Source organism: Ctenopharyngodon idella, chromosome 7 (genome assembly GCF_019924925.1).
Source record: "Ctenopharyngodon idella isolate HZGC_01 chromosome 7, HZGC01, whole genome shotgun sequence".
Lineage (NCBI taxonomy): Eukaryota > Metazoa > Chordata > Actinopteri > Cypriniformes > Xenocyprididae > Ctenopharyngodon > Ctenopharyngodon idella.
The window spans coordinates 36,198,968-36,224,066 of NC_067226.1; the positions used below are offsets into that span (position 1 = coordinate 36,198,968).

General features: G+C 38.2%; 1 protein-coding gene across 1 annotated transcript in view; it reads left to right on the forward strand.

Annotated features, from left to right (window-relative positions):
• LOC127515652 (collagen alpha-1(XXV) chain) overlaps positions 1 to 25,099 on the forward strand; it is a 378,235-nt gene that overhangs the window by 149,397 nt on the left and 203,739 nt on the right. The window contains exon 6 of the mRNA XM_051899532.1: positions 6,106 to 6,141. Within this exon, the coding sequence (XP_051755492.1) occupies positions 6,106 to 6,141 (36 nt within the window). The remainder of the gene's footprint in view (positions 1 to 6,105; positions 6,142 to 25,099) is intronic.

Genomic DNA, 25,099 nt, shown 5'->3' on the forward strand with positions numbered 1-25,099 from the left:
TTTATATGTGAAATGCTATCCAGTGACAATAGTGTTTCAATCAGGGCTCTGAACCGGTTCAAGGAACGAAAACGAAAACCGGAAAAGAACGAAATTTTGACCGGAACGTAACCGGAAACGGAAACGAAATCAAATTTAATCGTTCTGAACAGAAACGCTAATCTGAAATGGCCATTAACCGGTTAATAATGTTATTTTATCGTTCTGTTTAATATTTTGATTTGGCAGTCAACCAATCACGAATTTACATAGTACAGCCTATGCAAATTTGACGCTGACTATCCAAAGTGTGTGAAATGCCCGCGCTCAGGCTCTACAGTGTGTGAAATGCCCGCGCTGACGCGCTCAGGCTCAGCTGTCAAGTCATCATAGGTTAGGTAAGTCACAGTGGCAATGCCCTGGCATTAGTTTTTCCGATGATATATGTCACCAACCGTCAAGCATTAAGCCTACATTTAAGTGAAAATGAATGTCAAGTAGTTGTGCCTTTTGAAACCAGCGAAATCACGCACCTGCAGCGCTTCTGTGAACGGAGACAACAGAATAAAACTATAGGCCTACATAACACATATAAAATAAAAGGGAATATTTAGGCCTATAGGCTACGCGAAATATTTCACTTAAATAATTAGGTCTACAGATTAACAAAACGAAAGTGGTTCAGTGGCGCACTCCAAAAATCTAGGAAAGGAAACAGACATTCTGCTTGTTCTCGTTATTTAAATGTCTTTTGTAAATATATGAATTATGTCTTGCTTTTAGCTGTATGACCATAAATTACGGAGTACTGTTTACTGTCTTAGAAGGGGAAAAAAAAAAAAATCCAGTGGTCTCGCTGGCGCCTCACGCGCGCGCACACAAATTCTTGCATTGCTTACTTGATATCGCAGCCTGTTAAATAATTAAAATAAAATACAATCAACCAAACATAAATCTGCTCAATTCAATTCTGTAAAACAATCTGCCGTTTACCACCCGTGACCCCCGCCTCACTGTGCTGTTATGTGAAGGATGATGTCGATAATGCAAGTGAAGTACAATGCTTACAATAAATAATAGTTTAGCATTCGTCTCGAAAATGGAAACAGTGACGAATGAGAAACGTAGGCTTCAGATTCACTTCAAATGAATTCGTTTGGCATCTTATTTAGTTTTATTTCTAATAAATAAACCTTTTTCTCGCCTTGAATATAGCAATAGAAGCTGAAATGGCGTTAAAAAAGAAAATAGATTTTTTTTTTTTTTAATTCGTTTTGGCTTGACGTATATGGACTGAATAGGCTGTTAACTTTAGAGGTTTTGTGGTAAAATAAAATAGGGCAGTTTTGTTCATAATTTATGTTTACAAACATTTTAAACAAATAGGCTAGGCTATTTGTAAACATTTTATTTTATTTACCGATAAATTACATTATTTCTGAATGTAATAATAAAATGTGACATATCTTTTTTTCCTCTTAGGAATAGCGTCGGTATTTTTAACCATGCAGCAAACATTTTAAAATATCTTAAAAAAATACTTTATAAACCGTTGATAGTTTTTCCTTTCGTTTAACAGGTTTACAGGTAACACTTTAGAATAACTCACGCTATGAAGCATTAGTTAAGCATTAGTAAATAGTTAGTTCATCATTTATAAAGCATTAATAGACATTAGTAAGCAGTTTATAAATACACCTATAAATGCTTTGTTCTTGATTTATAAGCATATCTATAATGTGTTTAATAAATGTATTTTCATACTTTATTAATGATCAATTTATAATTTCTAAATTAAGTATTACATTATTTACAAACCAGTTATTTAGGAGTTGTCAGTGGTTCATAAGATCATTTATAAAGTGTAAGTAAGTGATTAATAAACAATTTAAATGTACATTTAAGCATCTTATTATTTAGACATATAGTTACTCAGTGTGTTAATAAATGCTTTATTAACACATATTCCTGCTGTAATTCATGATTAATTCGGGTAGTTATAAAACATTTAGTAGTTGTCAGTTAACTATTTTTGTGAGCTCATCTAAAGTGAGGACTATTCATGCCTCGTAAAGCTTTTATAAAGGAGATTTAAAGGATACAGAACATAGAAATATTTATTTCAAGGAAAAAAATGAAACTTTACGATGGGTAACTTGATATAAAATTAAAAGTAAACCTCTGCAATTTCACAGAAAGTAAAAATCCCTGTACTTCTCCAGAAAACATAACTGTGCAGTAAAATGAAACTAAGCTTTTGCAGTCTGATATAAAAATACATTTCTGTAAAGTGTAAACATTGCTGAATAAAATTTTACCAGTGCCAACACTGGATTACAGGAGTGCCAAAATACAACAAATAATGTTTTTATAAAACATTAATAATGTAATACAATATTTCACAGTGTCAAAACTACCTCAGTACTAACTTTAAAACATTAGAGAACAGCAGTGCAGAAGATCACTGAGAATTTAAATCTTCTTTGTAAAGCTTTACGAGGCATGAATAGTCCTCACTTTAGATGAGCACACAACAATAGTTAACTGACAACTACTAAATGTTTTATAACTACCTGAATTAATCATGAATTACAGTAGGAATATGTATTAATAAAACATTTATTAACACACTGAGTAACTATTACTGTATGTCTAAATAATAAGATGTATATTAATCATTTACTTACACTTTATAAATGATCTTATGAACTACTGACAACTCCTAAATAACTGGTTTGTAAATAATGTAATACTTAATTTAGAAATGATAAATTGATCATTAATAAAGTATGAAAATGCAACTATTAAACACATTATAGATATGCTTATAAATCAAGAACAAAGCATTTATAGGTGTATTTATAAACTGCTTATTAATGTCTATTAATGCTTTATAAATGATGAATTGACTGTTTACTAATGCTTAACTAATGCTTCATAGTGTGCAGTAATTATAAAGTGTTACCGGTTTACATTTGGACAGAATCTTATAAAAGATAATTGTAGGCCTATTGGCTAAGACGCAAATATTCTCTTTGTTTTTCAATAAAAAAAATGCTGTAGGCTACGTATTATTATTATCATTATTATTATTAAGTAGGCTACATGCAAATAAAAAAATAAATAAATAACATTATTAACTGTTATTTTTTTCTAAACAAACCGGTTTCGGAACGTTAATAATACAGAAGGAACGCTGGAACAGAAACGTTAAAATACTGATTCTGCGAGGAGTGAAATGATTGGATTTAATTTTTCGTTTTTAAGCCCTGGTTTCAATATATGTACATATATTTGAAACCCCACCAGGACCTTCAATTGTTTGTTTGGACCAAGGCAAGAGTGTAAAAATATTAAGTGCAGTTCCCTTTCAAGGGAACTTCGATTCTGCGTCATTGCATTTATGCTATGGGAACATCTTCAGTATGTGTCGGCATCTGAATTACATGTACACTTAAATCATGGGGTTCTCAGGTGGAGCTGAGGGTGGATGAGCCTTAGGTTTCAAATCGGGTGCAGCTAGCAGGCAGTCTTTGTATTCTAAATCTTATAAGCTTCTAAACTACACCATATGCAGAATTATTAGGCAAATTATTTTTTTCCAAGCACATTTTACCAATTCCAAATCACATCAATCTTAATAACTACTATTAATTTTGTATTCAATCATTTATAAGTGATATATAATTGCTCATGAAGGCTGGAAGTGAAAAACGCCTTATTTTCAGGTGTGCATAATTATTAGGCAGGTTTTGTTTTACGAATAAAATGAGCCAAAAAAGAGATTTAACTCAGACTGAAAAGTCAATAATTATCAAATGCCCATGAGAAGGATGCAATACTAATGCAATACTAGAAACTGCAAAGTTAAAGCATGACTATTGGACAGCAAAATGTTTGTTGGGTCAGCAGGGTCAGACAAAAACAGGTGGAGAAGAGAAAAGACACATGTTAACTGCAAAATAATTAAGAATTAAGGTGAATAATTAAGTGTGAAACCATCAGGAACCCTTTAGTCTCCAGCGCCACTATTTTCCAGAACTGCAACCTACCTGGAGTCTCCAGAAGTGGAAGGTGTCAGGATCTCAGAGACTAGCTTGCACTTCTGGAGACTCCAGGTAGGTTGCAGTTAAAGGGATAGTTCACCCAAAAATGGAAATTTGATGTTTATCTGCTTACCCCCAGGGCATCCAAGATGTAGGTGACTTTGTTTCTTCAGTAGAACACAAATGATGATTTTTAACTCCAACCGTTGCAGTCTGTTAGTCGTATAATGCATGTCAATGGGAACACCATCTATAAGAGTCAAAAAAACATGCACAGACAAATCCAAATTAAACCCTGCGGCTTGTGACAACACATTGATGTCCTAAGACACGAAACGATCAGTTTGTGCGAGAAACCGAACAGTATTTATATAATTTTTTACCTCTAATGCACCACTATGTTTAACTGCCTTAAGCGCACGCACGGCATCCGGTGCGTGAGGTGTGTACACGCTCTGGCGTAGTTTAAAGGATTAGTCCACTTTCAAATAAAATTTTCCTGATAATTTACTCACCCCCATGTCATCCAAGATGTTCATGTCTTTCTTTCTTCGGTCAAAAAGAAATTAAGGTTTTTGATGAAAACATTCCAGGATTATTCTCCTTACGAGGAATAAGGGTCTTATCTAACGAAACGATCGGTCATTTTCTAAAAAAATACAACTGTATATGCTTTATAAACACAAATGATCGCCTTGCACGTGCTTCTGCTTTCCGTATTCTTCAAAAAACTTACGCTGCATGTCCTACGCCTTCCTTATTCAACTTACGGAACGAATGTGGCGCCAGTTCCGTTTTTTCCGTAAGTAGATTAGGGAATGCGTAGGACACACAGCGAGAGCCAGAGTACCGGATGCCGTGCGTGTGCTCAAGGCAGTTGGACATAGTGGTGTATTAGAGGTAAAAAAATGATATAAATACTGTTCGGTTTCTCGCACAAACCGATCGTTTCGTGTCTTAGGACATCAATGTGTCATCACGAGCCACAGGGTTTAATTTGGATTTGTCTGTGCATGTTTTTTTGACTCTTATAGATGGTGTTCCCATTGACATGCATTATACGACTGACAGACTGCAACGGTTGGAGTTAAAAATCATCATTTGTGTTCTACTGAAGAAACAAAGTCACCTACATCTTGGATGCCCTGGGGGTAAGCAGATAAACATCAAATTTTCATTTTTGGGTGAACTATCCCTTTAACCGAGGTTCCACCGCTACCAAACAGTCTATATCACATTGGGTTTTGGATGCGGTTTCTTTCACCTACAAGTCATGCGGTATCATATCACCTCTAGACGTCAGAGTCCATACTACTCTGAGTGTGGCTAGCTCAAAGGCATTGGCCAGAGGTGCGCCTTTGCAAGATGTTTGTGCTGCGGCAGGCTAGTCCTCTCTGCACACATTCATTAGGTTTTAATTAGTCAGAGTCAGAGTTTTACAGTGTGGATGTGAATTCAACCCCAGGATCGCAAGTCTTTTTTGTGTTGATTCATTCCTGTAACTGCAGTTTTGTGATTGTGTACACTTTGTGCAACCTGTGGTGCAGGCATTCTTTCAGTATGGCGTAGTGGGTAATAATCTTCACATAGTTTCAAACAATGACGCAGCATCAAAGTTCTCTCAAAAGGGAACGTCTCAGGGTTACATATGTAACCCAGTTCCCTAAGATGGGAATGAGACGCTGTGTCGCATTGCCATACTTTAAGTACGCCTGTGCGGCCTCTTCAGACAAATGAATCTGGTGACGCCATGTTCAAGGGGCCATTTTATAGACAAAGTCAAGTACTACATAGCATCACTTCGTCCATGACCAGTGGTATAGGCACATGTGTACACAGGATTCAGACAACGGCACACTCTGAAGATGTTCCCACAGTGTCAAAACAATGACGCAGCATCTCGTTCCCATCTCCTGGAACCAGGATATATATGTAACCCTGAGACGTTTGTCTTATTAAGTTCAGTCAAGATAATATTGTTTTTTCAAACTTTCTGATACTTATTACTAAGAAAGAAACAAATGCATTTTAATGTTTCCTATGAACAGATAGCACTAAATATATGTTGTGTCCCTCACAGGGAGACCCTGGAAATCCAGGGGAGATCGGTCAAATGGTAAGTGTCTTATTGTATTTACAGCTGCTATGCTCATAGCCTCTTCAATATACAGTAGTTACACCGTGTCTATGTGTCAAAAGATAATAGAGCCCATTATAATCAGTGATATTGTCTACACTGGATGCGGCACGGTGCAACAACAACTTCCTGACAGTAAACGGATACCCCATTCTATTTCTGACATAGCCCAAGTGCAGTCTGTCGCATTCAGTGTCATGGGATTTTTAATGGCCACAGAGAGTCGGGTCCTCAGTTTAATGTCTCATCTGAAGGACGGTGCATGTTACAGTATAGTGTCCCCTTCACTATACTGGGGCATTAGGGCCCACACAGACAACAGGGTGAGCACCTCCTGCTGGCCTCACTAACACCTCTTCCAACAGCAACCTAGTTTTCACTGGAGGTCTCCCATCCAGGTACTGACCAGGCTCAACCCTGCTTAGCTTCAGTGGACAACTAGTCTTGGGCTACAGGGTGATATGGCTGTGGCTATAAAACCACTGACTAGCAGTTGGATGCTGTTGTTGGTTTTTCCAATATGGCGCAGTAGCATGATAGTCTGTTTATTGTTTATTCTTCATTTTAAGTTTACATTTGGTTTGTTTATTCTCTTTTTTTAAGCTCACGTTTCATTTTTAATTTTGAAAATATTAGTTAGCAACTCCGATCTGTGTTTTTGTCTTAATAAACGATCGGAAACCATAGAGTAGCTGGAATGGGATTTTTGGACTTGCCACTTGTGTTTGGATTGACAGCTCATATCTGATGGGAACTGATTTGCCTGGATCAGCGGTTTGTGCGTGTTCCTGCATTTAATTTGCTCCACTCTTGACTGGCGCTTCCTGGAGGTATAGCGCAGCCTGGAAAGAGCTTTCTCCCACCGTGAAACTGGGAATGTGTGGTTGAGCAGGCCATGGCCCGGAGCTATTTGGAATCAGTCTCCGGGCTTGTACTTGTTGCTTAAGTTCATCAAATTGCAGTTATTTATTGTTCTGTGGATTTAAGGCAGTACAGAGACTGAAGAACAGTATTGTTCATCTTATACTCCATTCCAACAAACTATGATATCGGCAAGTACTCATCTACAAAAACAGGACCTATAATGGGAGGTATACTCAGGACCTATAATGGGAGGTATACTCAGGACCTATAATGGGAGGTATACTCGTGCTCTCTCGTCTGTGATGACTGTTAGAATTTGTATATATACGTGTTAAATCATGTGCATATGGGGGTAGAATTGTTGCAATAAATAGATTATGATCCACAAATAAATGTAAAGAGATTCACAAAAAAATAATCATATGCACAAATTAATAGAATGAGATCCACAAATATATGTTGGGAGTTTCACAAAAATTAATTCAAAAATTATCTGTAAAGTGGCTCTGAAACAAATCAGCTGGACCGCCTGGGGATGGAGTCTCTAATCCCCCCGTAAGCACACCAGAGATGTGAATGGCACAAAGCGACCTCAGATGCTTCCGACTCCAGAGGAGGAGATGGCGGGAGAGTTGCGACATGCGATGGGAGTGTAGACCACCTTGGTGGTTGATGTACGCAAAGGTTGAAGTGTTGTTCATACGGACCAATACATGTTTGTCCTGTAGCAGCTTTTTTAGGTGACTCAGTGCAAGAAGTACTGCTAGCAACTCTAGGCAGTTGATGTGCCAATGCAGTTGGGGACCCATCCAAACCCCTAATACTGCATGCCCGTTGTACGTGGTACCCCAGGCGGTGGCAGAGGCATCTGTGGACACAACAGCATGCCTGGACACCTGCTCTAGGGGCACTCCTGCCCGAAGAAATGAAGGGTTTGTCCACAGACTTAAGGTTTGGCAACAGGCCGGTGTGATTTTCAAACAGGCCGCATTGCCATGCCCATCTCGGAACACGGCCGTGAAGCCAGTGCTGAAGCGTTCTCATATGAAGCAAACAGAGCAGTGTTACTGCTGCTGCGGCTGCCTTATGCCCCAGGAGCCTCTGAAATAATTTCAGTGGGACCACTGTCCTGCCTTTGAACAAATTCAAGCAGTTCAACACTGACTGAGCATGTTCCTCTGTGAGGTGTGCTGTCTATCCGACCGAATCTAGTTCTATCCCGAGAAAAGAGATCCTCTGCACAGGGGAAAGTTAACTCTTTTCCCAGTTGACCCGAGACTCTGTGTTCGCACAACTGATCTTGTGACTGCACCAGTAAGAGCCAGTTGTTGAGATAGTTGAGAATGCGAACGCCGTGTTCTCTCATGGGAACAAGTGCCACCTCCACAACATTTATGATGCGGGGAGACAGGGACAGCCCGAAGGGCAGGAATTTGTACTGATATGCTCAACCCTCTAATGAAAAGCACAGGAACGGCCTGTGTCGAAGGAGAATCAAGACATGAAGTAGGAGCTGTAAAACCCTGTCTTCATATTGGCTGGAGGGACCGTCTCTATCGCGTCCTTCGCTAGTAGGACTGTGATCTCTGTGTGCAAGACATGAGCATTGCCAGCCTTCACTGAGGTGAACTGGATGCCCTGGAACCAATCATCAAACCTCGAGGGTTCGGGACTCGGCGGCCAGGGTAAACATAGCCATCAACTCTGGGTCTGACTCGGACAATGCTACCATTCCCGAAAGAAGACAACACAGCCGAATCATCATCCCCGGCGAGAGTAGGCTCACCCTCCAATGCAGCAATCAACATCTGGTCATCGGGGGAAGCCCCGAAGGATACGGCTGTAACACTTTGATTAGAAGGTCCAGCACGTTCCGCGGGCATCTTCACTGGCTGCAGACTGCAAGAGGGGTGAGGGGCCCTGGGAGGTTGGTTCTTCAGAGGGGAAGCCCTCACCGTAATCCTCAGATCACCCAGGCTACTACCTGAGGTAGTCCTCGCCTGGTTTCTACCAGGAAGAGAACTAGATCAAGGCAGAGGCAAGGGGATTCCACCTCTTTTGAGGTATTGGAGACTCGATCGCAACTCTCGAGATGGTCATCTTCCTGCATTGGGTACATGACTCATCCACGAAAGCCAACTCAGCGTGCTTGATGCCCAGACACGTGAGGTAGCAATCGTGACCATCCATCAGCACCAGGTAACTACTGCATCCAGAAACACATGGGTGGAATATCATCTTTAAAAAGATGCAACGTCACACCCGTGTTATGCTCTTTTAGGGAAATAGCTCTCTTATTAGTGCTGAAGTGCACAGGGGAAATGCTGGCAGGGATTTAGTGCCACCTGCAGTGTGCACACACTCTCAATAAAGACACACTCTCTGTTGAAGGCTCTCTTTTGAGATTGCGACCACCGCTGCAGCGCCGTCATACCAACACCATGACAAAGAGGCTTCTTCCCTTAAGAACTTGCTCTTTTAGAAACTCTTTCAGATTAGTAGAGCAGAACAAACAAAACCGCTCGGTTCCAAAGCGAAAAGCTGAATATGCATTGCACCTGATGCCTATTTATACCCACGCTGCAGGGTGTGGAAGTCAGATGCAAATATTGCATGCCAATGTGCACTGGCTCGTTTAGTTAAAGGCACAATATGTAAAATTTTTGCATTAAAATATCTAAAAACCACTATGCCAGTGTTATATATTTTGTTCAGTTGAGTACTTACAATATCCCAAATGTTTCCAACTATTTGTAAATCGTGAGAAAATTGTGATTTTAACCAAGGATACAGGACGTGTCTGGGAGTTGCCTGTCAATGGCGTCATATCTGCGTTACCCTCGGTTTCCGTTTTTTTTTTTTAGAAACCATGGAAACATCAAAGATGCTTTAATATATTACATGTTTTATTAGACAAGGGAACAACTGTTTGGTTACATTTATAGACAGAAAACGAATTATTGTTATATAGTTCAACAAGTCTTACTGTTTAAATCTAGTTTTCTTGATTTTCAGAGAGTACCAGGCTTTTACCATGCCTCAGAGAAAAAACTATTTTGTCAAATGGCTAATACAGCATTTTCTCCATCAAACAATATGTTTTAAAATTAATTGCATGCCATTTATCAACAGAAGCCACCCAGCAATTATTAATGATATTCTAAAATCGATCTAGCTTACTGCAGTGTGCAACAAATGTCTCACAGCAGCCGCCAAGGGAACACACAGAGTAACGTTATAACATCATTTTCAACACAGTCAAATGTCTCTAATAAGATAAACAGCGCTGTGTTACGTCATACGCTTGACTGGAAGCAGAAGCAGCATAATAAGAGCTCCACTGTTCGCAAGGCATGTGTCGCATTCGTCTCTCATTAGCAATCACTCCAGCGGCCTCGCTCAGCTCCAACAGCACTCGCCCTGCTCTGCTTCATGCTACAGTAACGTTAATAATCTCATCCATGAATATGATTTCTGCCAAGAATCCGCGCTCAAACTCGCCGTCATCAAGCTATGACTTTGTTTTGAATAGGCGACCTCTAACGGTGAAAAATGTACATATTGTAGCTTTAACACTCGAAGTAGATTGGTCTCTCTGGCAAGATTCCCAATTCGTCGGTCACCGACGTGACGACGAACGTGACTGACTGAAAGGGAACTATAGGCCAATTTCTAAACTTTGAATTTTATCAAAGGTTTTCGAAACTTATTAGTGAACAGTTGTCTTCTTATTTAACTGAACATAATATTTTGTCATACAATCAGTCAGGTTTTAGAAAAACAAAAACAAAAAACAGCACAACTACAGCTGCAATTAAATGCCTTAAATGACATTATTGAGGCACTTGATAAAGGACATTATTGTTCATCACTTTTTATTAATTTATCTAAGGCATTTGGTACTGTTGATTTCAGTATGTTGAAACATAGACTTAAATGAATAAGATTGTCTAATAACACTATATCCTGGTTTGAAAATTATTTAGTGGACAGGACACAATGTGTGTGAATGGAAGTTTACTCATCTGCACCTTTACATATTATGTGGGGTGTTCCTCAGGGGTCTGTTTTGGGGCCTCTTACTTTTTATTGTCTATATTAATCATCTTGATTTTAACATTAAGAATGCCCGTTTTTATTTTTATTCTGATGACACAGTGATTTATTGCAGTGCACCTAAATTAAATCAAGCTGTGTCTTTATTGCAGTCTGCTTTCAATGTTGTGCAACAAAGGCTTTGTTACTTGAATTTGACTCTGAATGCTAATACAACTAAAGTGATGTTTCATGTTTTTTTTTTAGATTAAAGAAGCAAGCAGCAAATCTATTATCAGTTACCACCTTACACTCAAAAAAATAACTCTTTGAACGAACATAAAAAAAATCATGGAAAGGATTTCCACATGATTAAGTTGCTTTATTTCAGCATTATGCAATTCTGTTATTCCAATTTAATGTATGTACGTTGGGTCAACACAACCAACTTAGTTTTTATTAACATTAATGGTTTATTTTTACTCTATGCAAAATCCTTGAGTTGTGACAAAACAACTGACTAAGGAAGAATCTATGTAAAATAGTTATGTCCAACTTACTCAATTAAATCATAGACAGTGGTTCCACATGATTGAGACAAGTAAAATCCAATAGATTCAACCATGTTAAATTAACTAGAATCAATTGTGTTCATTTAAAATAAAATAAATAAAAAGCAATAAATAAATAAATAAAAAATAAATTGTTTTCATATACATTGATTTTTACAATTAATCCTTGTTTAATTTTGTGATTTACATAACTTTTGTGATGTTCTGTGTTAGAAATCTAGATGTGATACTGAATGCATCCTAAATTGCCTTAACCAAAAACATTGTAAAGCCTAAATTGATCATAAGTCCATTGGTGGCAATGGTTTTACAATCAACATAGGCTTACAATGCTTTTGGGAAATGCAACCCAGAGCACTACCACAGTGACTACTTTCTTATTAAAGTAATTTGAAAGATTGTTAGCAGTCCTCAACCCAAGCACAAGTGCAACAATTCACCACAATGGTAACCCTAAAACTATTAATTAACAGAAACTTTTAAATACCAACATAATAGAACAGTAAACATTAACAAGTCTTTCCATTTCTCATCTTCCTAAAAACTGCTTAAAATAACACTTTATTTCAACATTTACACTCCTAGTTCAGCCCCTTTGCAAAGCATGATGGGAAGTGAAAATCCTGTTTGATTGAGTCCTGGTTGGGTTTACTTGATTGAAACATGTTATTCCAATATGAAAACATCAAGTTAAGTCAAAGAGTAATCGTTTCAAGTCAATTTAACATGAATCGATCACATTTAAACCAGAAACCTGATACAATGGCATTGAATCAAAATAAGTTGGTTAAATAAAGTGAACAGCATCAAAAAATCATTTTTTTCAGTGTACAGGGTACTGAAACAGAAGTTGTGACAGAATACAAATAGCTTGGTCTATATGGAGATTAGTCTCTGCCACCTTTATGCCATTTCTTGATTATGGAGATGTTCTGTTTAAATTGGTGCCAACCTAACTTCTGTTCCTTAGACACTCTTTATCATGGTGCTCTCAGGTACATAACAAATTGTAATTTCAGAACTCATCACTGTGAGCTGCATAATAGAGTATGTTGGTCTTCATTATTGATACACAGACTTAAGCATTGGTACCTGTTTATTTACAAATCTATTTTGGGTCTGTTGCCTTCATATCTTTGTTCATTTACTCAAAAGAAAATTGCTGGGGTATATTCTTTGCATCCACAGAACTTGTACAGTATACTCTTTCATTTCCATCTGTACGAACTGAATTAGAAAAACAAGCTTTTCGGTATGCTGCACCCAGTGATTGGAACACCTTACAAAATGATTTGAAGATGTAGACTTTAGTGTCAATGAGCACTTTTAAATCTTTGATCTGTGAGCTGTTAAAGGAAGAATCAAGTTGCAGATGTTTTTAAATGTGTGTTGATTTTGTGTTTTTTTGTAATTGTAATATTGTGAGAACTTCTGTGGCTGCTCATCTTGGCCAGGTCACTTCTGAAAAAGAGATTTTAATCTCAGAAAGTTTTTACCTGGTTAAATAAAGGACAATAAATAGATAAAAAAAAAAAAAATTGCTGTTTAACAAACAAGACACATTTAAATCTCTTAATAAAAATGTGAATAGAATATACAGTTCTAAACTAGTGCCTGGGATGCAAACTGTAATGTTGTACATTCAAACCTTGCAATGGGCACTAATGTAAAAATCAGTTTATCACCTTGGACAATTAACCATTACTTGTTATTTGCACCTCTGCAAGTCCTTATTTCTTTATAGCGTTTACGCAAAATGTGACTCTATCCTGGTGTAAAATCTAACATTGCTGGTCATCAGCATAAAGTATGTTTTCCACGCTAGGACCAGCATGGGATGCTCGTTGTTGGTTTGCTGGTCCAGCTACTCCAGTTCAGTTTTGCTTGAGAACAGCATGACTATTATGGTCCACCAGTTCTAACCAGCATAAACCAGCCTGGAGCGACATGAAATTAGCATGGTCTATGCTGGATTTTTCAGCAGGCTAATGGCTTTTTACAAAAGGTAATGTCATTATTGAAGGATTTAAAAAAAATAAAAAATTAAAAGACATGGCATTACTAAAGCATTACTAAAGTCATTAAAAATATGAACCTTAGCTGGAAAACAACAGGACTCCTTACTGTGGGATGTCTAAAGTTTTTGACTGATTCTGGCTCCTGTTGGTATTGGGAAAATCCAGTGGACATTTATTCAGATATATATTAGTCTCTGGATATAGGATAACACCATAGGTTCATGACATTTCTTTGGGCCAATAAACAGTGCAGAAATGCGAACTTTCCCAAGATCTATTCTGTCACAGTGATCGATTCTATGAACGGGCATCTGTTGACCAGCTTCCTTACTCAAAAGCATATGAGGAACTGCTCAAAGTCGTGACTTGGGCAGTCGTAAAATAAACCTGGAGTGGCCCGAGGATGAACAGAAATTGCGCCAACACAAATTAGATGAGAACTTCCATACAAGCAGTACAGCCCAGCTACCAAAAAGGAATCTCCCGTTATTTACAGATCTCCATTTACAGGCCCTGTAAAGTGATTTGGGCTGGCAGGCAAGGCCTATCAGGCAGCGGGTCAGGCTGGTGCGTCCCTGCACACGGTGGCCGTATTACAAGCGTACCAGACTGACCTGCTCCGAAACGTGGACACTAGTGTAGGGGTGAAAAGGTTCTCAGTAAAAAATCGAACTGTACCGTTCTGCACACTCGGTTCAGCACGCACTTGCACCGCGGTTCATCTCATATCTGACGACGCATACGCATCTATAATTTTTGTAGAAAATAAATAAAACAGACAGACAGAGTTAGGCTAATGTATGTTTCTGTCATTGGATACGCATTCTGGCTTCCTTTAAACTTTGTTCAGTGCGAGTGCTGCATGCTCTACATGAGCAGTCATTTACGCCGTCATCACCCGGGTGTTGATAGCGCGCAAGTGCAGGTGAGACCTGAACAGCACAAGTTGCTATCTGTGTTTAAACTAAACTCATTTAAGCCTTGCTAATTTAAACATTTGAGTGCAAGTCGCGAAAGAGAACTTACACGCACACTGTGAGAAGATTTGTGCACTCATCTGAAGCGCACACGTGGAAGCGCGTGTAAAGCATGCAAATATTAAGGTCTCTCTCAACGGACAAATTCACACAAAATTATGTCAACATGCCTGTCTTGGCGAGTATCCTAGCAAGCATAGTAGGTTATGTCTTAAGTGAACTTATATACTCGAGAAAGAACGCATGTGTTCAGTATCAGTGTACTGATCCGTATATTATGTCTTAAAGAGACAGCAGCCCTTGCATTCCTGCTGTCTGAATGTGCAACAAAAGACAAGGAAATCACTCATTGCTCTTGACTGAATAGTAACTTAATAATTAATAATGATTAATCTTTATTTAATTTATACAGTGAAGATTACGCAATGTTGTTTTACATTTGATTAGCTACTTTATTCTATTTCTGTACCTGAAACTGGATACATGAAAAACCTGAAAAGCTTTATTTATTTGTATCTTTGCTTTACTGTATTTATTTGTGTTGTTTGATTATTTGTTCTTAGTTTTTTTATTTTTATCTGACAGTAGTAATTTTTTACCTGAACACAACACATACCGAACCATACCGAAACCGTGAGCCTAAAACCGTGATACAAACCGAACCGTGAGTAATCTGAACCGTTGCACCCCTACACCAGTGAGGGCCTTAACTCCAACATAGTAAACAACTATGCCACACCACAGATTTGTCTCTCTGTGTGACTAAGCAAATGGCCCTAGCCATCAGCCATTACCTGCCATGGTCACCACAAAGAGATATATGGTGTTTAACCTGTTGGGGATTTTTTTTTTTTTTTTCTTTGCTGCATTTTCTCCTTTTTCCCCTCTCCCCCTCAATAATGGACGTACCCACTGTCCAACTACTTTGCCTGGAGCAGAGGACTGTTCACTAAAGGTCCATACAAGGGACTTTTTAGTTCTGGCATTGGCATTCACCTTCAGCCCAGTGGAAGACTTCACCAGCCCCACTCCAGACCCATAGCCCAGCTAGCCATTACCCCGCTGCATGGACATGATGCCACAGCCCACCACAGATGGAGAGCTAGAGCCTGAAACAATCACACTGTCAGCAGTCAGGACTGTGCCAAGGATTGTCCCAGAGCCAGAGCCCATCATCATGTGATGCCGTGGAAGTACTTGTGGAATACGAGGGCAAGGAGGAAAGCTCTACCCACATTTCCACCTTTGGGGGTGATCTGCAGTTGGCCTCTGCAAATTATGATGATTTGGAAGAGGGTATTTTCCTGATTCTCCCTTCCCTGCTGGTCCCGTCCATATTAAAGTCTCCTATGCCCTGCTCTGCCCAGCTCCACCCTCTTGGCTCTGTTGGGCTTTGTCTTCTCTTCAGCTCCGCCTTTCCTCCAGCTCCACCTCAGTCCTCTGGCACCCTGGCTCCACCTCAGACGCTCATCACTGCGGCTCCGCCTTAGCCTCCAGGACCATCGGTATTGCCTGGTCTCGCTGGCTCTTCATCTGCGCCTATAATCAAATCTCCACCATGGCTCCTCCCTCGACTCCACTTTGGGCCATCGTCCTGGCTGTGGTCTATCGTCCTGGCTGTGGTCTGGGTCCCCTGCCTGGCTCCTCTTGCTCTTGGCCCCTCCCACAATCCCACCTGCCACTAACTCCTCTGGTTCCCTGTTCTTCACCAGCCCCTTGTCCTCCTCCAGAGCCCCCACCTTTCCTCCTTAGTTGGACTGTTACAGCGCAAGGACGCGCCTTCCCGGGGCTTGTTGTGTTGTGTTTTGGTTTGGTTTTCATTATGTTCCCTGTTCTGCTTTACCTGAGTTCTGTTCCCTAGTTAGTGTCCATAGTTGTTAATTAGTTCCCCTAGTGAAAAAAAAACCTTTACCAGAATGTATTTAAAGTACATTACATTTATTTCATACTAAGTATATTACAAAGCCATTAACATATTTACTGACATATCGCTTGAGACTTACTGATATAAATATAATAATTTAGCTTTATTTGGAGTACTTCTTTATTGTGTAACCCATGTTAAATGTGGTGCCTAAAGAAAATATATAGTATAATTGTATATTCTAATAGTTACCACAAAAGGTTTAAACAATCTATCAATATGCATTGTGAATTAATTATGTAGAAATAAAAAATAATTAGTATTATAATTGAGCGCAGAACATGTGATGTATTACCAAAGACTATAGAATAACACAAGACGCGTCACTCATATTATTATTATGGGAGAAAGTGCAACACGCAATATGGCGGAATAAGTCCCACCTTCTAAATAAGAGCCAATCGCTGATGGTAAAGTCATCGCATCACTGCAGCGGCCGTTAAAAGCTCCGGTTCCTATAGAAACAAAATACCGTTTTTTGTCATGATTCAAGCGTTTAGAAACAAAATGTATGAGACAGTTGTTGTCAGATTTCATTGCTGATTTCAAATATGAAATTTAATCAAAATCTTAGCAAACAGCTTTGGAGAATTTGATGTTTCCCCATTCAAAGAGATAGGAGCTGCACTTGTATGCCCGAGAGCGTTTCAAAGACGGCCGCCGAGTGAAATGACTTGTCTTAAAGGGACTTTGGTATTACACGTACACGAGTTGTGTATGATGTAAGCAGATGACTCATTGAAGTGCAAGAGACGCGCTGAACACGAGATGAGAGCGATACAGGAGGGATTAAAAAGGTTTATATTGTTATAATTCATTTAATATGGTTATGAGCAACTTTAAAATACTTTATGGTTGATGATGATAAATCATTTTAGAATGATGATTGCTGATTTAAGTGTGGATGCTAGCCAATTGTGAAGCTCCTCTGAATCTGAAGCGGGTGTTTATCAAAGTGTGAAACTCAGGATTTGGTGAGTTTATATGTATTTTATTTTCTTTAAAAGATGTATTTTGTTACTATGCCTACCATTATGCATGTTGTAAAGATCGTTTGAATATTTTCTAATTGTTAATATGATTTAATTTGGGATGTTGAGTGATATATTCTGCTTGGCAATTAATGAATATTAATTTCCATATTCTCAATATGCCTGTAAAATAACATGTTCATCATGAAAGTGGATATGGATGTTTAAACACTCAGTTTAAAGAAAAAAAATGTTATAGAGGTAATTTTGAATGTTAATGACACTGTGTTGGTAAAACAGGTCAGGTTTATTGCTTGAGTTAAGAACCTCTCTCATGGATTTGAGATGGTGGGCCAGCAAGAATTGAATGCTGATTTCTGAACCTGGGAAAAAGACACTTTTGCTGCATCACGAGGATTTCTTCAATTCTTCAACTTTCTTCCATTGGAAGGACATTCTCTTTCGTTCGGGGACTTCTTTGAACTGGTAGGATTGAACTGATTTTTCATTCACCCACTGGTCGTCTTACAGGACTTTCTGGACGATATTCAAAAGACAATTCAGACAAAGAGTTCTAACAAGAGTATTGTTTATTGAATGAGAGTCGGATGTAAATTTTGGATTTCTTTTGTTAGGGCCAAAGCCCAAAGGGCTGAAGGCCCTATTGTTTTCTTTAGGATTATTATTAGGGCCCGAGCACCGATGGTGTGAGGACCCTATTGGAATTGCTCCGTTTATTAGGGCCAAAGCCAAAGGCTGAAGGCCCTATTGTTTTCTTTAGGATTATTATTATTGTTATTATTAGTTATTTATTTATTTTTCTATGTTTTTGGCACTTTTGGGGCCCTTAACATGTTCAAAAACTCTTGAAACTTTGCACACACATCGGAATACATGGCCATCAGGGCCGGGCAGAAGCTGGTACCCGGGCGTGGCAGGGGGACTCGACAGCGCCCACTTGAACGGGGTCCGAAAACTTGGTCCATATATCAAACGCACTTGCACGTATTAGTATGAAACTCGGTACACATATAGACCTCATCGGGCCTAACAACTTTCGTGCTCTAAGTTATACGCCAGGTCAACAGGAAGTCAGCTATTATGGTTTGTTTGAAAAATGCATGCTCTGGAATTTGATATACTCCTCCTAGGTGATTAATCCGATCACCACCAAACTTGGTCAGCATGAAGTCAAGACATTGATGATGAAAAATTGCCAGCGGATTTTTAATATCTCGAACGGTTTGGCCGTGGCGAAGCAACGAATTTATGGCGAGAAAAGGGAATCAGGAAGTGTGTTATAACGTCTGCATACATTGATTGATTTTTATGAAACTTCACCAGTGTGTTGGTTGTAGGAGTCTGATCACATGGATGTGACTATTGTGAGTCAAAGTTATAGCGCCACCAACTGGCAGCAGGAAGTGTGTCACTTTCAAAATGCTTTGAGATCACTCTGTTATTTTTACCTGATGTGCTTCAAACTTCATCAGTGTAATGTCAATACACAGCAGATGTAGACCTGTGACAGGATTTTTGATATTTTAAACACTGTTGTCATGGCAACGCACCAAATTTTAATATTTGTTTTGGAGGCTTTTGAGACTCTTAGCATGCTTCAAATTGCATGAAACTCGACACACACACCAGCGGTGTCGTACAGTAGACATGGGCAAAACCGTAGAAATGGGCGGGGAGCAGGGCCTTTATAGCGCCAACTTTTGACAAAAGTGGGGGGGGTTAGTTTAACCTACAGTCACCAAACTCGGCACACATGTTGCTCTCATTAAGCCGGACAACTTTCTAATTTACAGTCATTACCTCAGACCAACAGGAAGTCAGCTATTTTGGTTTGAATGTGGATTTTTTGAATAAACAGGCTCTGAATTTTAAACTACTACTTCTAGGGGGTTTATTCGATTCAGACCAAACATTTTTTACCATGGTGCTATGATATTGAAGATGTTAAATTGAGAATGGATAATGGATATCTCGAACAGTGTTGCCATGGTGATAGATTGAAGTAATGTCAAAAAAGGGAAACGGAATGACTCATATTTTCTATAAAAAAACACTATACACAATTAATTTATATATAGAATAATACAAATGTTTGAAATAAACACATTTTATTTATTTATTTCAATTTAAAAAGCATGTGTAAGTTAAAAATAGATTAATTATATTTGATTGAAAAGTGGATAAATATCATACATAGAGTAACAACCAGAGGGCAGCATATACCTATTTTTAAACAGGGTTGGATAAATCAAGCACTAGATCAATAGTTTATATAGATAGAAGAATGATTTAGTTTTTATTTTATACTGTTTGTGCAGGTATATTTAAACATTTATCAAAGACTACTTTATGTCACAATTTAGATGTTTTTTTTGTTTTTGTTTTTTGGTTTAAAATGATCTTCTCAGTCTGTCTCTGTCTCTATCTCTCTCTCCTCCCCCATACTACCTCAGGTTCACTTGGGTCTGTGTGTGTGTGTGTGTGTGTGTGTGTGTTGTGGGGGTGGGGGGTGTCTGTGTGTGGGTCTCTGTCTGTGTCATTGTCTGTGTATATATATATATATATATATATATATATATATATATATATATATATATATATATATATATCTCCCCTCCCTGTGTGTGTGTATTACAATCTTGATTAGTGGTCTTCAACCCTTTTACTGATTACTTATTTATTGATGAACTTATAAAAATTTTGGGTAACACTTTATAATAACCGCACACTATGAAGCATTAGTTAAGCATTAGTAAACAGTCAATTCATAATTTATAAAGCATTAATAGACATTAATAAGCAGTTTATAAATACACCTATAAATGCTTTGTTCTTGATTTATAAGCATATCTATAATGTGTTTAATAATTGTATTTTCATACTTTATTAATGATCAATTTATCATTTCTAAATTATGTATTACATTATTTACAAACCAGTTATTTAGGAGTTGTCAGTGGTTCATAAGATCATTTATAAAGTGTAAGTAAATGATTAATAAACAATTTAAATGTACATTTATATACATCTTATTATTTAGACATATAGTAATAGTTACTCAGTGTGTTAACACATGTTTTATTAATACATATTCCTACTGTAATTCATGATTACTTCAGATAGTTATAAAATATTTAGAAGTGGTCAGTTAACTATTTTTGATTTAAAGGCTCAGTGATCTTCTGCACTGCTGTTCTCTAATGTTTTAAAGTTAGTACTGAGGTAATTTTGACACTGTGAAATATTTTATTACATTATTATTGTTTTATAAAAACATTATTTGTTGTATTTTGGCACTCCTGTAATCCAGTTTTGGCACTGCTAAATTTTTATTCAGCAATGTTTACACTTTACAGAAATGTATTTTTATATCAGATTGCATATAGGCTTAGTTTCATTTTACTGCACAGTTATGTTTTCTGATATAGTTTAATTTTCAAAAATAGTTCACTGACAACTACTAAATGTTTTATAACTACCTGAATTAATCATGAATTACAGTAGGAATATGTGTTAATAAAGCATTTATTAACACAGTTAATGCCTCGCTGGTCTGCCTCGCTGCTCGCTGCTCAGATTGGTTTGCGTCTGTAACTCCGTATAGCTTTGTTTTGAATCTCTTACTTTTATTCATTGTTGCTTATTTTTTTATTACCTTATATGTAATATTGCCTACCACACTAATCTGACGTCGCTAGCTTGTAATCTTTGAATCTAAATCGCTGTTACAACGCATTTGCATTCGCAGCGCTAGCTTGTTAACTTGTTAACAGTCTCTCGCGCGCTCCTTTTTCAACGCGTGCTTCAAACAGCTGTGGTAAGTCGGATCAGTCTACAAACACGGTGAGTCATGTCATCCTCTCCCAGCATTGCTACCTGTTCCATTTGCCACATGTTTACCATAGCTCTCTCTGTCAGCAACGAGAGATTTACATGTCATAAATGTAGGGAAATAGTCAGGCTGACAGAGAGAATCTCAGAATTAGAGACACGCATCCAAACTTTAATCGAGGATAGTAAGAATGCAAGGGCTTCAGATACTGTTTTGGATGCGACTAGCTTAGTGAACTCTGTACATTGTTCGGTTCCGGCTGTAGAGCCCGCGCAGCAGGGCACTTGGGTAACGGTGAGGCGGCCTAGCCGCGGAAAACACCACTCTTCCGTTCCAATAAGAACATCAAACAGGTTCTCCCCACTCAGTGATACACCCACTGAGAATCCTGCTGAAAGTGCTCTAGTTATTGGCGATTCTATTACACGGAACGTGAAAATAGAGACACCAGCCACCATAGTCACATGTTTGCTGGGAGCCAGAGCACCTGACGTCAAAGCAAATTTAAAAGTGCTGGCTAATGCTAATCGTAAATACTCTAAGATTATTATTCACGTCGGCACTAATGATGTTCGACTTCGCCAGTCGGAGATCACTAAAATTAACATTAAAGAGGTGTGTGAACTCGCAAGTACAATGTCAGGAGAAGTAATTTGCTCTGGCCCCCTTCCTGTTCGTCGGAGTGATGAGATAGTTAGCAGATTATCATCACTCAATGGCTGGCTGTCTAAGTGGTGTCCGCAAAATAATATAGGTTTCATAGACAATTGGAAAAGTTTTTGGGGCAGACCTGACCTGTTAAAAAGAGATGGTATTCATCCCTCCCGGGATGGTGCTGCTCTTCTCTCTAGTAATATGGCACATAGTCTCAGAACTGAAACATGACAAACTGGGGCCCAGGTCAGAAAGCAGACAGACTGGCTAAACCAACCGTCTGCTAGCTGCCTCACGTTACAGAAGTCAGAAAATTCAGATAACTCCCAACACATAGAAACTCTTACACCTAGATATTTTCAAATAGAGACTGTGTCTGTACCCCGAATTAGTAAGAACAAAAAACTTCCAAACCCATTTAATGGTAAAAATTTTATTGATGTTCAACAAATAAAAAATAGAGATAATAATGCTAAACAAATGATAAAACTCGGGTTGTTAAATATTAGATCCCTTTCTTCAAAATCACTTATTGTTAATGATATTATCAAAGATAATAATCTAGATGTGCTGTGTTTGACAGAAACTTGGCTAAAACCGGACAATTACATTACTTTAAATGAGTCTAGTCCTCAAGGTTATGATTATCGACACAATGCCGTCAGAAAGGCAAAGGGGGAGGTGTTGCTGTAATCTATAGTAATATTTACAGTATTAGTCAGAAGTCTTTCAAATATAATTCCTTCGAAACTATGGTACTTTACGTAACATTATGTAAGTTGACATTTGTGCTGGCTACTGTATACAGGCCACCAGGACACAATACAGACTTTATCAAATAATTTGCTGACTTTCTATCAGAGTTAGTACTAGCTGCAGATAAAGTCCTTGTTGTTGGTGATTTTAATATTCATGTAGATAATAAAAAAGATGCATTAGGATTGGCATTTGCAGATATTCTAAACTCTATTGGTGTTAGACAACATGTGTCAGGACCTACTCATTGTCGTAATCATACTTTAGATCTAATATTGTCACATGGAATCGATATTGATGTTGTTGAAATTCTGCAGCAGAGTGACGACATCTCAGATCATTATCTAGTCTCGTGTATACTACATTTAGTCAAGGCGGCTAAACTGCCTCCATGCCATAAATATGGTAGAACCATCACTTCTACCACTAAAGATCACTTTATAAATAATTCTTCACGTAATAACCTAGAATATTGCTCTGTTAAGTCTTCGTCGTCAGTTAGGAACCTGGGTGTGCTCTTTGATACCAATCTTTCATTTGAAGGCCATGTTACTAGCATCTGTAAAACCGCATTCTTCCATCTTAAAAATATATCTAAACTACGACATATGCTCTCAATGACAAATGCAGAACAGTTAGTTCATGCGTTCATGACCTCAAGGCTAGACTACTGTAACGCTCTACTGGGTGGTTGTTCTGCTCGCCTGATAAATAAACTACGGCTCGTACAAAATGCAGCAGCTAGAGTTCTTACTAGAACTAGGAAGTATGACCATATTAGCCCAGTTCTGTCAACACTGCATTGGCTTCCTGTTAAACATCGTATAGATTTTAAAATCTTGCTAATTACTTACAAAGCACTAAATGGTTTAGCTCCCCAGTACCTGAGCGAGCTCCTAATTCATTATAGTCCTTCACGTCTATTGCGATCTCAGAATTCAGGCCAGCTGATAATACCTAGAATATCAAAATCAACTGCAGGTGGTAGATCCTTCTCCTATTTGGCACCTAAACTCTGGAACAATCTTCCTAACATTGTTCGGGAAGCAGACACACTCTGTCAGTTTAAATCTAGACTAAAAACGCATCTCTTTAACCTGGCATACACATAACACATTACCAATTTATATTTTCAAATCCGTTTATTAGGATTATTAGGCTGCATAAATTAGGTCAGCCGGAACCGGGAACACTTCCTATAACACCTGATGTACTCGTTACATCAGAAGAAGAATGGCATCTACGCTAATATTAGTCTTTCTGTTTATCCCGAGGTTCACCGTAGTCAACCGGATCCGGGCCGTATCCAGGTGAGACCAAGGACCTGCACCTTGACACGACCACAACGCAGCCCTGACGGATCAGCAGAGATTGAGTCAACTAGATCATCCACTGTAAGGGCCTCATCGACACGACAGCCACGACACAGTTCCTCAACAACCGTCCATACCGGCGTGATCCTCAATACGATCCTCAATTGGATGGAACTGAAATAAATACTTTTAATGTTGCGATCCTATTGGACTTATGATAGCAACCTGAATTGTAACAAAGCACTGTTGGCCAGAGGAGAACTGGCACCCCGACTAAGCCTGGTTTCTCCCAAGGTTTTTTTCTCCATTTTAACACCAATTTGCCACTTGTCTGCCACCTAATGTCACCTGATGGAGTTTGGGTTCCTTGCCGCTGTCGCCTCTGGCTTGCTTAGTTGGGGACACTTGACTTGACATTTGATATTCAACAGTGCTTTGATCTGCCTGCATTGACACTATTCTTTAAGAGCTGCTGTGCAGCCAAACAATGTACCAGTTATCAATGTAAAGCTGCTTTGACACAATCTACATTGTAAAAAGCGCTATATAAATAAAGGTGACTTGACTTGACTTGACAGTGAGTAACTATTACTATATGTCTAAATAATATGTATAAATGTACATTTAAATAGTTTATTAATCATTTACGTACACTTAATAAATGATCTTATTACACTGACAACTCCTAAATAACTGGTTTGTAAATAATGTAATACATAATTTAGAAATGATAAATTGATCATTAATAAAGTATGAAAATACAATTATTAAACACATTATAGATATGCTTATAAATCAAGAACAAAGTATTTATAGGTGTATTTATAAACTGCTTACTAATGTCTATTAATGCTTTATAAATGACGAATTAACTATTTACTAATGCTTAACTAATGCTTCATAGCGTGAGTTATTCTAAAGTGTTACCGACTTTTATTTTTAAAGTTGCACACTTTGATTAAAGACATCAATGTTGCTGGTGAACAAGGAGTTCTATGGA